At 25.6% G+C, this 16737-nt stretch overlaps 1 protein-coding gene across 8 annotated transcripts in view; it reads left to right on the top strand.

Annotated features, from left to right (window-relative positions):
- LOC135925183 (C-myc promoter-binding protein-like) overlaps positions 1-16737 on the top strand; it is a 59102-nt gene that overhangs the window by 36192 nt on the left and 6173 nt on the right. For 6 of the 8 annotated variants that reach the window (XM_065460394.1, XM_065460397.1, XM_065460396.1 and 3 more), the window contains 17 exons: positions 2022-2089; positions 2424-2486; positions 2669-2883; positions 3512-3600; positions 4258-4298; positions 5351-5495; positions 5784-5912; positions 8750-9065; positions 9208-9318; positions 9412-9808; positions 10093-10458; positions 12302-12399; positions 12762-13009; positions 14665-14799; positions 15493-15662; positions 15907-16044; positions 16192-16243. In XM_065460394.1, the coding sequence (XP_065316466.1) occupies positions 2022-2089; positions 2424-2486; positions 2669-2883; positions 3512-3600; positions 4258-4298; positions 5351-5495; positions 5784-5912; positions 8750-9065; positions 9208-9318; positions 9412-9808; positions 10093-10458; positions 12302-12399; positions 12762-13009; positions 14665-14799; positions 15493-15662; positions 15907-16044; positions 16192-16243 (2781 nt within the window). The remainder of the gene's footprint in view (positions 1-2021; positions 2090-2423; positions 2487-2668; positions 2884-3511; positions 3601-4257; positions 4299-5350; positions 5496-5783; positions 5913-8749; positions 9066-9207; positions 9319-9411; positions 9809-10092; positions 10459-12301; positions 12400-12761; positions 13010-14664; positions 14800-15492; positions 15663-15906; positions 16045-16191; positions 16244-16737) is intronic. The other 2 variants (XM_065460398.1, XM_065460399.1) reach the window with 2 other exon arrangements.

The raw sequence follows: 16737 nt of genomic DNA, 5'->3' as shown, positions 1-16737 counted from the left end.
TAATGTTTACTTGTAATAGGTATAACAAATTTAGGAGATTTTATTCATCAATTCAAATTACAATCATATAAGAAATTTTAATTTTATTTAAAAATTATTTTTTTACTGAAAATGTAATATATTTTCATGCTTAATAGCTTGTAAAAATCAATTTATATAAACGAAAAATCAATTTAATAATTTACATAAACGAAAAATCAATTTAATAGGTTAGTATTGAGTTAATAACGAAAAAGAAATATATATAAAAAATTAATCAGGCCATCTCAACATTTTTCATTATTATTTTGATTGGATCTCAATATATAAATAAATATGATAAATTTTCTAGAGTATGGTTGAAAATTACTAATTGGCAATTTATATTACATTATGTACAATTATACAAGCAGATAGGCATTGTCAATAAAATGTAAGAAGCAAATACAAATATGTAAGAAAACTCAAGCAGCTGTTGACGTAGTTGGATATTTGTCCGAAAGAAATTACCAATAATATATTAAATGAAGAAATATTTTGGATGAAAAATTTAAAATTTAAAACTATTTATTAACATTTAGTTGTCTTATTGTTGTAAGTACAAAGGGATAAATGTACCTTGGCTTACGTAAAAATCGAGATGCTTAATTTAGAAAACACAAAATTCAATCATGCCATGATTTTATAATTTCTCCACCTGAAGAAAAAAAAATTAAAGATACATTTGGAAAAACAATCCAAATACATGTGCTCACAGTGGTGATTATTTATTGGCTCCCCAATATAAGGGGAGCATCTTACTAGTAGGGAATTTGATGAACATATAATATAAGAATTAGACAGATGATAATTAAAATATTTTAAGTGATATAATAAATTTCAGAAGTAAAAACGGCGGTATATTTAAAAATGTGGAAGCAGTAACATTCATTAAATACAATTCGATTTCGGGCTCAAGTTGTTGGAATGGGCTTTGCTCATCTTGAACATTAAGAGAAGTATCTAATTAATATCCTACTAACAATTCCTAGTTATACTTCTTTTTCAGAAAGAAATTGGTATGTTTGGGGTAATATTCATAGAAGAAAAAAATCTATTGAAGATCTCGACAACCAGAAAATTGGTAAAAGTATATCATAACCTAAGATTGATTTAAAATATAATAGAAAATGATAATATTGAATATAAATTAGAACAAGACTGCCATGGAGAGCGAAACATTAAATATAAAATTTAGAAAAATATAATTTAATATTATAAAAATAATTTTTTCTATTATATATAAAATAAAGTTAATATATCATAAAAAATCGTTTATTTAAATTTGACCATATTTGACCGGTCAATTGACCAAATCCTATTTGACCGGTCAAATGCAGAGCCCTGTGTGTACTAGAGGTTTGCCACGGGGGGGTTCAAACTTCTAGCTCAAGCCCGCCCATACAACTGGCAGGAGAGTTAAATTTTTTTGAACATTGGACGGGTGAGAGGGCGGGAAAGATGTTTTTAAAACAATGGGTGGGTGAATTTTAAGTAGTTTTCGGGCGAAATAAATGGAACTGACTTTTATTTATTAAAAATTATTTTATTATATTGTATATTTTATAAGTTTAAAATAAATCATTGAAATGAAATTCAAAACAACCAATAAAATGATTTTTAAACATTGTGTGGTTGGGTTAAACAAAATTTTTTTCAAACGATAAGCAAGCTAAGTTCAGGTTAAAAATTCCATGGATTTTAGTTTGTGTACAAAATTTTACCCACCGAAAATCATGTTTTCTGATCGATTGGTCATTGTATGACCCTGTATTGGCAATTAAATAGTTGAGAATCTTAATTGTCCAAGCCCTTAAAATGCTTAATCTTCCTAAACTATAATGTAAAACCCACATTCTTTTGGGCACTAAAACAATTTATACACAAAACATGATTATGTTCGAGCTCTGGACAAGTTTTAAAATAATTATGGTTTATTCAATGTTAAGCTATTAACTTAAACCCGAATAGTAAAACATATATATTTTTATTTCTTTTTAAAGGTTGATCCATCTGCCGATAAAGACGATCAAAGTTTTTTGCGGGATATGAATGACGAAACCTTAAATAGGTATATTAATGAATTATAATAAAACAATTTAATGATTGAAAATTATTTTAAATAAAATATAACTATGATTTACAAATACAGATATTGTTTAAAAGATAAAATTTTTTATAAAATTCTCACTTATTACAATTTAAAATGCAGTAAAAGCGATTAAAGTCCACATAACAAAGTCATCACTTCTATACTAGTGCCTTTTTATTTTGCCAGGCTAACCATTTTTTTTATAGTAGGCTTTTTAGTTTTTGCCTTTAAAAAATTACCCTTATACTACATAATGATGGTTAGTTAATATTGTCGTTTCTTATATAATGAATATTTGCAATTATTTTTTAAGCGATTACACCGTGTATATACCTCCTCCGGACACCATCGGTTTGCCTCAAGGGATGATTTATAAGTAATGCGATACTTTGTGAAATTTATTATATTATTATTTTTGTCAATCGAGCTTTAGAAGGAATTGCCAATTTCTGGTTATATCTTAAAGGCATTCATAAATTATAATTCTCAGAAAAATACACTTTTAATGGGAAAAATATTCTTAAAGCTCTTTCTTTCTATTAACTCATTAAAAAATAGATATACCAAATTTCCCGAGCTAGACCCCACATTATTCTACTTACCCGATCTTATTGATTCTGAAACAAGTACCTCAAATTTAATTAAACAAGATGGCGCTAGAGAACCGCCTGAGAGCCCTATCGATGAATTTGGTAGTAACGTGGCGATACCTCCTAAACACCCATCCTTGCAATCTACAACACCTTTAAGTAGCAATTGGTCTTCGAATAATAGTTTGAAAATTTTATGATTAAAACAATAATGAACAGATTGTAATTATTATAAAAGTTCTTTATATTTTCTTAAATTTAAACTATATTTGAAATTTAAGCAAAACGATTATTTAAATATAATTTTTATTTAAAAAAAGATATAAATCATTCAACTCTAATTTATGATTTAACTATTTATTTCTTTATACCTTAAACTTTATTTTATTTATTTTTTATAAGAAGTTACTTTTATAAATATATTCGTTACATCAGGAAATTAATTAATTAGATTTTTTTTAAAAAAGTGTAAGAATATATATTATATAAACAGAAATACCATAGCTAATATTAAAACTGAAAAATTGATCTCATTAAAAGATTTCATTACGGACGTATTAATCAAATTTTTATTATATATTAAAAGATATTTAAGCTTCACTAGTTTGATTAAATATGATTAGTCCATGATTGTATATCATTTTTCTAAATTAAGTATGTTTTATCATTTTATTCGTTTGAAATTCTAAATTTTTTTTAACAATATAAGTTAAATTAGATATGATGAGCTTGCATAAGAATTAACCGGTTGTATTCTATTATTGCACGTATATTTTAACAAATATTTGTTACAAAATTGTACCAAACCAAGGATTCAACGAGAATTCTTGTACATCTTCACCTTGCAAAGGCAGCCCTCTAATAACTCGGACGAAACAAGAGATTAAGTCTGGAAAAAAAGTAAATTTTATAAATAACATTAATAAATAACCCGCTAAATACTTTTCTTAAGGAGCCGGAAATTAAAAACGAGGAAACATTGTAAGCGGGTTACGGGTTTTATACTGTGAATGTTAAATATACATGTTACAAGCATAATTTAAATTAGTAAATACGCGTATTGCCTATAAATAAATTATTCATTGCTAAATTTGTTTAAAATTTATATTTTAAGAATTTTACATTTTTCGACAAAAAGATGCTCAATAAATGCTATAAATTTCAAAAAATTTTATCAAGGCAATACACTTAATGTCTAAACTCTGAATTTACAGTTAGCGCTAAGGCTAACGACTAGGTGGAAAATACAAAATATAGTAAATACCATAACGCATTCATAGTTATCGAGTTTATGAATGAACCTTAACCTGATTGCAGCTAATTTTTTAAAACAAAACGTTTTACGTTTTTCACGCGATTTTTTAAGAGAAAGCAATAAAAATTTTTTTTGAAGATATTGAACTTTAAAATTAGGTTAGAATATTTTGCCGCAAATTTGTTTCGCTTTTTGCTTCGCATTAACTATGAATTCTGAGTAAGACATCTAAAACGATTATATTATTTGTTTCACAAATTCGGATATGAAAATTCTTATCTATTTACAAATATTATATTCAGATAGCGCAAATCAATTTTGACAACCCCGTTTTTAAAGCTAGGTAAATATATTAATATATACTAGTTTTTAAATATTTGTTATCCATTAGAGTAAGAAAAGCACAAGGTAAATTTAATTTAAGCATGTTAAATTAAAAATTTTAAATATTTTTTTTGCACTTCGTAAATGATAAAAGATAGACATTAAAAAGGGGTAGAAAGAGATTTGGCAAAAAAATAAATAAATTGAACAAAATGTTTAAAATAATAGAAGAAGGAAATGTGCCCACGAGTCAATATGATTATTATGGAGTTCTAAATCTAATTTCACCAATTTTGTAGGGGAAAGGTTATTTTAAAAAATACTTTTACAATCTCATTATTGCTTCAAGTAGAATGAACTATATTTTAGTTACATTTTGTTTTTTTTAGTAGGGATGGAGGTAATTTACAATTATGCGATTTTGGTATTATCTCCATTTTCACCAAAAATATCAATAGACGTAGAACTGGAGACCTGCATAGGATTGCCATTGCTCCCTCATTATGGTAGACTCCTCCATTTTTCTCAAGAAAAATAAAATATCCCCACTGACCAAAGTCCCCAATTTATACCCCATTTTTAAAAAATTTCAAAAATCTATCACATACCACGAATTTTTTTTTTAAATATGAGGAATATAATTAAAATTTATAATGATAAAATCTAGCACTTTTAAAATTTTTTTCATCTGACCATTCTGGACCTCCATTGGGAGGAGCCGCGAAATGCTATTATTTAAAAAAATACTGGGCAAGGTTTTAATATAATAAAAAATTCACAAACCCGGGTTTGCATTACTTTAATAGAAATTATATCAATTATCCAGTTGATAATGGATTATATTATCATTCCTTGGCTTCGCATAGTTTCCATTTCCACCTGAAATCATTTATAAATAGCAGCCAAAATTATTTAGAATGACCAAATTTTAAAATTTTATACTGGGCCAAAATATGCAGTCTTTGTATAGAACCTAATAATAATAGTCATGTAACGAAATACAAGACAAAAATACATTATAGATAATTTTTTGTGTCATAAATTATAAACGTATAACTTTTCAATTTGCAGGTTCTTGTTAAATTCCTGTTTTTCCATATGGTTCTTGTATCTACCGGCCTACGTTAAATTTTGTCAGAATAAACGCAAGGCTCTATACTGCGCTTTGGAAATTTTGACTCAAATTCCCAAAACTGGAATAAAGTTTCCTAACGAAGTAAGAACGATTTTTGGAATAAAATATATTTGATGTTTTATTTATATATATATATATATAGTTAGAAAATATATTGGACTTTTTTAAAAATAAATTAGGAGACTACTATAAATTTTAAGTATGCCTTTGGGATAGATATATACTATTAAATTTTGTTAAGTTAAAATTTCTACAAATATTTATATTTTTTGAATTATTGAACATTTAAAAAGTATTTGTTTACACGCGAAATTATATATTATTTTTTATATGTTTTTCTTTAATATATTTCTCCTCAATTACAAAAAGTTATGCTATCGTATATTGTTACAATTATGCGGTATTTACAACGAGTCCCTGATAGCTGTAAGAGTGTTGAAAGAGATGCGGAGATTAGGATTGCACCCCAACGCTGTCACATATGGATATTATAATAAAGTATTTAGTCTTTCAAAAAATTGTTTTATTACATTTATCTCATTAAAGTAAAAAAATAATCTAAAAATAAGTTAACAGTCCCATAACCAGAGGTGCATTTATATTACACTTTTGAATAATGTTAATGATTCCATAACTAGAGATGATCCTATATTACCTTTTTATCTAATAACAATGTGTGACAAATTTCGACTTGATTTTTTGGGAGAAAATAAAATAAACATGTTTTAAGACAGTTTTTTAAGCATATTCTAAATCCGCTGTCAGTTTTTTTCTAGCACGTCAGGTTTTTTATTTATTTTAGGTTAAAGTGGCCAAAAAGGTCATTTTAGCACTTTTTGAAGGTTTATAACTCCGGTTCTAATGATCCCAACAACTAAAAAAATATTAATTTTTGCAGCAAACCTTCCTTATTATTATTATACATTTTTTTTTATAAAATCCTTACTCAATTTTTAAACAACCTATATTTTTTAAATTTACCTTTATTTATAAAATCTTTTTTTAATATAGCTTACATTTAATATATTTATTTATTGTGGCTTTCGTTCTCTTCGCTTTATGAAAAATTAATCGAAAAAAAATAATTCTTCTCCTTTCTTCCTACTCGTTATTTGGCATTATTATTTATTGCCCATACTACGGGTTGATATAAATTGATTTTAAAAACAAATATTCTTAAATACATCTAAAAAATATGAAAAAATTACCAATATTGCATTTTAAATGAATTTTGCTTCAAAAATGCTCAATTCAAAAAGAGTACAAATTAAAAAAGTGGGTACAGATATTTGATTTTGGTATAAATTGATTATAAATGCATAAAATATTATTAAATAAAACTAAAGATAAATATTACCTTAATTTTGCTTTGAAAATGCTTTATGCAGAGAAAATTCAATAAAAGTGTACAAATTAAAAAGTTCGAAAATATCTGTACCGACTTTTTTAATTTATAGATTTTGGTTGAATTTTCATGGCATAGAGTACTTTTGAAACATAATTAGAATTAATATATAATCTTGAGCATATTTGAAGCAAAATTATATAAAATTTATCTTCTAAAGTTAATAATTTTGATAGTAATTTAAATTGAAACTTAAGAACCCCAAAACGAAATTCTTTACCATTTTTCTCAAAAACCAATATAAAAAATTATAAAAATTAATAAATTTATAAAGAAATATAAGTTTAACACTATCACCAATTTTCAGGGATTTTTATTCGATACTTTTTAAAATATATCCGTATAAAGATCTAAATTTTACCATTTTTGAGATTTCGAAAAGTTGTCTTTATACGGTAATATTTTTAAAACTTGACGTGTAGGGAAAATTTGGAAACCGAATTCGAACTCAGCGTCAAATTCTGCACCAAAACTTGTTTTTATTTTCTTCTCCCATTTTTCTTGTCACACAATGTAATCGATAATAGCACCCTAGCGGTCGATCCCCAATATTGACTAATACCAAAAATAATAGTTTATTGATATTTGAATTTTTTATTAGGGTCATTCCATGCTGGATTGATCACGATTCATCTGACCACTTGAAATTTGGGTGAAATATTGTATAAATTACAAGTAAATTAAACAATGTTCAAATGTTGGCATCCTAGTTCTTATATTTTTGAAGATTCTATTTTATAAAAATTTTTATTTTTTTATGTCCTTGTAAAAAATGATCTGTTTCTTGATTTTTGTGAAATTTTAAGAAAATATCACTAAAGCCATATATCTGTATAAAAGAAAATTAGAATTCTAAGTTTTCGCTTTCATAGGCAAAATTGATAAAAACACAAATGATAATTATTTTTTTTATTGAATATAGATAACATATGTAAGTAAATGTTCTAATATTATATAAAATATATTTATATGTTATTTTTATAATAGAAAAGAATCAATCTACTATATAATATGCAAAATTTTAGATTTTAAAAGAAATTAAAAAAAATTCTGTGGTTGAATTATTTAAAAAAATATTTTAGAATATATAATATGAAAAATTTTAGATTTTAAAAGAAATTAAAAAAAATTCCCATGGTTGAATTATTTAAAAAAATATTTTAGAGTAATATAAGTATAATACATGTTACTATGTGTTTGTAATTGTTTCCTTGCCAATTTAAATTAAAATATTGCATAAATCTGTGTAATAGATTCTTTACTATAATTAGAATATCATATAAAAACTTTTTAAATAATATTAGAACAATTAATTACATATTATGCCAAAAAATGTTTTTATTAGCTTACTTCACAAAAGTTAAATTTTGACATTCCAATTTTTTTTAAATACAGATATAAATTAATATGGTGAATCATCAAAATATTATAAACATCGGAGAAATTTATTATTTTCTACAAAGATTTTAAACTTTAGAATGGAGATAAATGAATCATCACATTAAAAAAAAATTTTTAATATTTTTTTAAAAAATAGAATATTTTATTTTGATATTAAAATCAGTTATAATACTGTAGTTTTTAGTTAATTTTTATTTGAATAACAATCGAACCGTAAAAATAGGCTATTTTTAATAGACCTTTGATTCTCCAAAAATATAAAAACTAGGATGTTAAAATTTGACACTGCCTTAGTTTCTGGTACTTTAGTTTGTATACAAAAAGATTCAACTATCGATTTAATATGGAATGACATTATAATTAATAGTCGGTTCATTCTAACAGATTTTGGAATATTTTTTTGATGAATATTATTTATATATGATTAGATTCAAGTTCAACCTTTTAGAAGATACTCTTCATTAAATAATGAGGAGTATCTTTATGAAAAATGATAATATTTTATATAATCTAAGTTTACTTTTACTAGGCTGTCTTCGAAAGCGACTCAAATTCCACCAATCTATCGGCACAAATCTCCTGGGCTAAGATAAAGAACGTAGTCATAGCATGCGGCCATTTCAAAAGGAGCTGCCCTTATTTTTACACTTATTCCAGGAGAACCTTTGATTTGATTAAGAACAATAAATCAAACATTAATATTGCTTACGGTAAAGGTGTAGATAATAATAAACAATACGATAATACTGACGGCACATATAAACACAGGAAGCAAATCAGAAATATTACGGCTTCTTACAATGGTGGGCAGATGGAAATTTCGGGTTATTATTCAGAACCAGAAGGTATTTTTATACTATATTACATAAATTTAATTTGTATTTAAGAAATTTTCTGAATATTTTTAGTGCTGTAAACTTTAATCATAAGTTACTCGTTATTTATTTACACACAAAAATGTAACGTCAATGAATTTAATATTTATAGTGACAATTCCACGCCCCAAGATACAAGCTTTTAATTCAGAACCAAACCTGAGCAACATTAAACAGGATATATGTGTTATATCTTCCTCTGAGAAGTCCCAGCCTGGAAATGGTATAGATTCTTTATTATACTATCAATAATTTTATATGTATAAAACAAATTGTCTTCTCTTGAAAATATTTTTATCCCTCCCAAACCCACCAGACTTAACCCCCGCCGATCACCCCAATATTTCTACTACTTTTTCCAATATTTCCAAAACTCCGCCAATCCGAAAATCCAATACCGAATCTCCCATCGCAAAAATGCTTTCCCGGCGTTTAGACAGCTTCCTCACGAAACTCGATAATGCTTTATTGGTTCACTATCCTCCCTCCTTGTCATCCTCCAATAGTCTCTTGAATAGCAATGCGGATATTCCAAATACTTCGATCGTTTTAAATAATAATACGATGTCAAACATATCAAATGTTACGACAGATGTGACAACTCATAATAACTCGTTTTCTTTACCACCTTCTGATAATTTTAACGCTAGCGTCAATAAGACACCATTTTCTCGTCACCGACTATCTTTGCCGCAAGATGGATCGTGGGCAAGGTAAGTTCTAAAAAATATGCTAAATATTATTTATAAACCCCCCAAAATGCAGACATTTTATTTTGTTCATTTAAATTTTAAACAATCGTGTAAATTAGCAATCAAATATTTTAAAACTGCATCCTAGATATGACAATATTTTTTTTATATTGTGCTTTATAAAAGTTTTAAAATTTGAAGATTTTTATTTAATTTTTATTATAAACTCCTCTTTCCTCTCGTTATTGAATATAAGTGTTATCTTTTATTTCTAACTGAATTTAAACCTTCTTTTATTTTCGAAGTAAACTCAGTATGAACAGCAGCAACGCACCTTATGATAAATTGAGCGACAATATACGCCATACCAATCAGTCCCATATAATCCCAGATAACCCAACGACCGCCCTTATGAAATCCGCGGCGGGTCTTGTGGGAGACAAGATAAAAAAATTTATAGCTACAGCATCGGACCAATACTTTATCGCGGATCATCACAAAACGGATTATATTCCAGATAACAAATCAATCCCCGAGAATCAATGTAATAAATACAGTGCGAATAGTAGTAAACCCTCTTTCTTCCTGGCCGATAGGGTAATGTGGGCGGATTATTCCGCCTTTTATCAAGGCCACATTGAAGCAGCATTGGCTAAACATCCCAATTATAAGTTAATAAAAGCTTGATAACAATTTGGTATATAGGTGGTTGTTTAACCTTACATAATTACAAGTTAACTTACTTAATTTACTATCTTATAAGTGGAATTTAATCGGGTTGATAAAAATATGAATTTTTGTCGTGATTTGAAGGGAATGGTTTGTGATGAACAAATTTTAAATTTTTTATTGCGGAAATTTTGCCAATTTTTTTTATAGTAACCCATTTTTCTTAATGGCCAGCCTCGATCCAATATTACACTGGGTCTGAGTGGTTGTCTAAAAATAAGTTCATGTTTTAAAATGTCCTTCAAACAATTTAATTTTTGGAACTTTGATTTTTTAAGATATCAAGGGTCATAGTATAATAAATTAACTTCTACACTTATTGCCATTCAATTAAAGATTAACTAAAAACTAGCTCATTATAAATAACAATTTAAATTACATATAATTTATGGATAAAAAAATCGTTTTTTCGTGGAAAAGCACTTTTAAAAAAAACTGTTTTTTGTTTTGTATGTTTTTTTCATTTTTTACAACAGATTATATTTAAAAAAGATTCGTTGTTTTTTAGTTATGTATCAATACGACCTTTTGAAGGTCAATCCGATATAACTAATTTGATTTTGTTATACATATGCAATTTAATTTAATATATTTTAATTTTTCAATGAATCTTCCCTTTTTAATATAATATATTATATTGCCACCTATGATTAAACTATGGCCATAATATTTTAAATAATACTATCAAATTTTAGTTAACCTATTATTTTATATTTATTCAGTTAACTGACATTTATAATAATACCTATACTGACCATTCATTCACTAATACAAATCAGTTGGTATTATGCCATTTTGGTTTTCCATTATAAAGAATTTACATTAAAATTTTATGATTCATTTATAACAAAATATGAAACCAAAATGACCCGTCACTAGCTATTTGTATTCAACGACGCTTCAAAATGCATTTTAATGATGTAATTAAGCATATAAATATTATAGTAAAACAAATGCAATCTTTTTCTTATCCCAAAAGTCTTTATATCTTTAGAGAGTAGATAGTCTATTCATGATTATGCCGATTCCAAAAATTTTAAAAACTTTATTTTTTTTAAACATATTCATATTTTTAATTATTTGTTAGCTTCAAAAACATTATCACTTCAATTATATAAGAATATTCTTAACTTGCACACAAATTTATTTTTTAAATAAATAATAAATTTAAAAAAATTAAATAAGACACCATTATATCGGATCAGAAAATTTAATAATATCGGCCTGTGGGTCCGATCCGATAAAAAATATCGATAAAACCTTATTTTTAAAATGTTTTTTTTTATATTTATACTATTAAAACCAAAATTCATCATTCCATTTTTTATAAAGATATAGATTGGTCTAAGTTGCATTTCCCTAAAATTTTATAAAGAGAAATTCAGTATTTGTTAAAAGGATTTCAGATTTATAATGTGGTTAAATGGACCACCACATTAAAAAAATAAAAATATTTTTAAAAAATCTTTAATTGAAATATAATCAATCTAAGTATAAAAATAGATCCAATTTCATACTCTAACCTTTCACATCTCCAAAAATATAAGTGATAAGTTCTAAAATCTAGACCATATTTAGATAAGCATTATCTTAACTTCTATACCCAATTCCTAATGGTTTCGTTGAAAATATTTTTATGAGGAAATTATAAATTACATCATATTATACGAAGTTTTAAATTTATCATTTCGATGATTTATATCCAGTTATTTTTATTAAATTAATCATGAAGAAAAAGTGATATTTTTAAATGAGTTTATCAAATAAAAATATACCCTTTTTTAGAAGCGAAGACGAACAACGCGAATTTGCAATTCGTTCCAGTGATAATTATAGTGACGATGTATCACTCAATTTTGACACAAATGCTGAAAATGTATCCAGTGAGTTATATTTATAAGTTTTTAAAGCTAAAAAAATGTTGTAATAAATTAATACTGTAAAAATTAATCTTTTTATGTTAAAAAAAACTACTTTACAATTCAGTTTAAGGTAATACTACCGAATTTTATAAAAGTTTTTTTAAAAAAATAATATTCGGAGTTACGAATAGTTGAAATGATTTATTTATGGGCAAATTAAAAATCGAGAAAAAGTGAAAATGAATAAAATAAATAACTAGGGAATTTTTTAAAAAATAAAAAGTATAAAGAAAAAAATAATTCTTACAGTTCACAGTTTTCAATTTTATTTTCGCTAAATCAATTTTATTATTTTTTATTTTACCTTTTCTTTAAATTTTTAGTATCCAACCAAAACATAAGCTGCTACTCTAAACCACTACAATCGATGGGTAACGAAAATCTATGGGATCTAGAAAAATTCGAGGGTTCTAAACTACATAAACTCGACAAAAATAATCCTTACTTACTTTCCATATTGAAAGAATTGGTTTTACAATCTGGAAATGTCGATAGCTTGACCACCGCGGTTAACGAAAGATATTTTCGTTCAGATGAGAGGGATGGGCAGACGGGGAAACATGTTGTCGGAGTAAATTTGTCATTCTTGTATTAATTAGTATGGTCTTAAATATAATATAAGAATTCCATTTTAATTAATAAAAAAAGACTATTTTTTAACCGAACTTTGCGGATATTTTTAGAAAAATTTAAATGATAATATTTGTTATGACCAAAAGAATACATTTTTCTCAACTCCGCTTAACTTCCGGATGGCTCTTCAAAAAAACGAAAGATTTAGAAAATGCACTTTATTTAATTTAGATTATCTCACGAAATAATTAAGATAAAGTAGTGATTTAAATTTTATTTTGTAGCTAAAAAATGATAGTATTTTTTTAAAAAAATATGATTTATGACTAAAAACGATAAATGTGTATATATTTTTTTTTCTTATAGTTTGTAGTTTTTTTTAAAATTAAAATGTCTTTCTTTGTTTATAAAAGGGATTTTTAAATCATAATTATTGATTAATGCTAACCTTGCTTAAAATTTGCTAAAATAGATTAAGAAAAATCTGATAAACATATTTATATCCACAGTAATTTATTTTAATCGTAAACCATAATATTAATTAACTTGATCCAAAATTTTAAATTCTGAAGATTATTATCAAATAAGTTTAGTTTTACCACCCCATATCAACTTTTAATCACAAATATTTTAAACTTAAACAAAGATTGAAATGCAGATAAGGAGATTCAAATTTAGATAAGGTTCAAACATCAAAGTAATATATTGCAAAAGTATCGAATTCATGTAACCATAGGTAAAAAGGAGCAGGGATGTTATATTTTACTTGGTCGACATACTCTAACAGAGTAGGATGCACTATTCTTTAAGAAAAAAACGACTTTAACTTTCGAAACTAGGAAATTTAACCATAAAAAACTTATTTGCATGCCTGCAACAAGTACACAAATTCTTTTCCCTCTACATTTTATCTCATAGTCTATTTTCAGTAGTGTAATTGTTTGAAAATGTTGAATTATCATCCTCATTAGCGTCATCTTCCTCTAAAATGCTACCATCAGAAGATTAATTGTCATAAGAGGAAATCATATTTGTAACTAATTGATTACATACGAATTACGAGTGATAAATATTTTTTTATTATAAATTAGGAAAAGGATAAAGAAATATTAAAAAAAAATGTAATTAATAATTAAGAAAGATGCCATAAATTATAAGCCAATTCGCGGTGAAGTACAAAATATGATATTAATTTAATAATTTTACATTCATTTTTGTATACTTCGCCGCGAATTCGCGCTAACTGTAAATGCAGGGTAATCGTCATGACTTATCTGCTCGACCTAATACATAACTTTATGCAAAAAGAATGCAGTCATGTAGTATCTTTAGGTAAAAAAACATTTTTTATATCCTTTTTCTGTTTTTAGTAATAAATTAATTTTGATTATATAATAAATTTTATGTCATATTAAAGTGGTAAATAATTAAATCGAAACCATAGCTATAGTTTAATGTTTCCTTGGATATTTGGGAAATAGGTGAAGTGCACTGCTCCAATTTTTTATTTTTAAGAGCTCATAGTATCTAGATCATTTTACAAAATTTAAAAAAAACCCGAAAGGGTCGGGTTTTAAATCGTTGATTGATTTAATATGGATCAATAATTGAAGGAATTATATTATTGTGTATATTAAATCGAAATTTATATAGCCAACCAAACTCAAATCCTTGTCTCACCTTCAATTATCCGCCATGCAGGAATTGATAGCCCCTAATTTAAATATTTCGAATAATTCCCCAATTCGTAAAATAGATCAATTAAAACCAGTTTCAACTGATCCTAAGGTTTACAACAAAATATTTTGATAAAACTTTTTATTTTAAAATAATATCATTTTTTTTTCGAATATAGAGGTTATATTAAAGCAGTACCTCAGATATTTGAACATTATTATATTACAAATTAATGCGAGTTATTCTGGCCTAGTTTTTTTTGTAGTCTATTATTTTATATTAAAATATTTCTGTAAAGTTTTTATGCATTTTTATTAGATAGTGGTTGAGATATAAGAATTTTTTTAAGACTGTGGTGCTCTATCCTACATTGGTACTCGCATTATTTGTTTTTTAAGCATATTACTCAAAAGCAGAGTTTGAAAGATTTTTTTTCAACAAAATTTGTGATTTCATCATGAAAGATTTTTTATGCATAAAAATCACAAAAGATGCATTTATAAAAGATTTTTTTTAAAAAGAGATTTGGAGATTTAGGTAAAAGTTGATCAAAAAAAATCCAGTTTGGGCATTCTTAAAAAATTTTCTTTTTAATTTTTTTTGGCGTTATGGAGATTTAGGTAAAAGTTGATCAAAATCCTGTTTGAGCATTTTCGAAAAAAATCTTCTAAAATTTTTTAAAATTTAAAGTGCATTTCAAACTCTTCTCAAAAGTGTTTTAAAAAATTGTCCGTTAAAGAATAGATTGAAACTCTTATTAAAATATAACAAGCAAAATATGATTATTCCTAATTTAATTTTTAGCTAAATGGCAAAAATAGTCACAAAAGGACTTTATCATATCAGAATTATATGACTTTCGGGTCGGAGCGATTGAATAGAGCGAATTCCTGCCGATTTTCTTCATCCATTTCCAGTATTATCAATAAGGAAGCTGGTTTGAGTATTATAAATGGCAATGACCGCCTTAAAAGGTTTAAATTTTTATCCGATTTTTCCATCCATTATTATAATATTAATTAATCATAGTCATTTTATATAGTAAGCAGGTAATTAAACTATGATACTTTGTATGATTTTTAATCAATATTATTAAGTGATAAAGGAAGATAGTCGTTTTGTTTCGACCGGTAACTTGTAAAAATTAAATTATAAACGTTTAGTTACATTTACAATATTAATAAATATCTTTTTCTATATCATTCTATTTAATTTTAGCGAGCGGAAAGTGCCGATAAAGAAAGTAAACAGGATAACTATGTCAACTTGTATGGCCTGCCCGCATTGCCATCTCCTTATATACGATGAAGATATTATCATGGGATGGTATCCGGATGAATCCAACCTTAATACCAAGTTATTATTTGTTTAGTACACAACCTCAAATAGATAAATTAAGATATTAGGGAAGACAGATAGAATTAGTTGGAAAGGGTGGGTTAGTAGACGAAAGTAATTTTTTAATAAAAATAAAAATTATTAATTTTTTTTTTAAATGTATAGATGCCGTTATTGTAAAAAAAACTTTGTACCCACTATTCGAATCACTCTCAAAGTATATACTATCTATTTAAATAAATTGTTAAATATTTATTTACTTATTCACCTATTAAAAAGCCATGTTTTTAAAATTGGTTCTCCCTTCTGACTCCAATGTTGTCATATCTAGATATAATGTGTCCTGCGATAATATTAAAATATTTTACATCAATTTGTTAGACACCTGGCCAGCCATATTGTTATTTGATTTATTGCTTTTATTTTTATATGTCATAATTTCTTTTTCCATATTACAATATCATATACTTTATTTCATATTAATATTATAAATTTTATAATCTATAATTTTATATTCTGATCTTACAATTTCTTATAAGCTTTATATATAAATTAATAAGGTTCATTTGAATATAAAATAAGTAAAAATATTATATATAAATTTTGGTTATTTAGATATTCAAATAATATATTTGATATTTCGTTAATATTTAATTCTTATAATTTATTTAAAATATTATTTTACTCAATATCATAATTTATTATTATTAT

Source organism: Gordionus sp. m RMFG-2023, chromosome 2, assembly GCF_954871325.1.
Source record: "Gordionus sp. m RMFG-2023 chromosome 2, tfGorSpeb1-WG-v2, whole genome shotgun sequence".
NCBI classification, from domain to species: Eukaryota; Metazoa; Nematomorpha; class Gordioida; order Chordodea; family Parachordodidae; genus Gordionus; species Gordionus sp. m RMFG-2023.
This window is presented reverse-complemented; position numbering and strand designations above follow the sequence as displayed.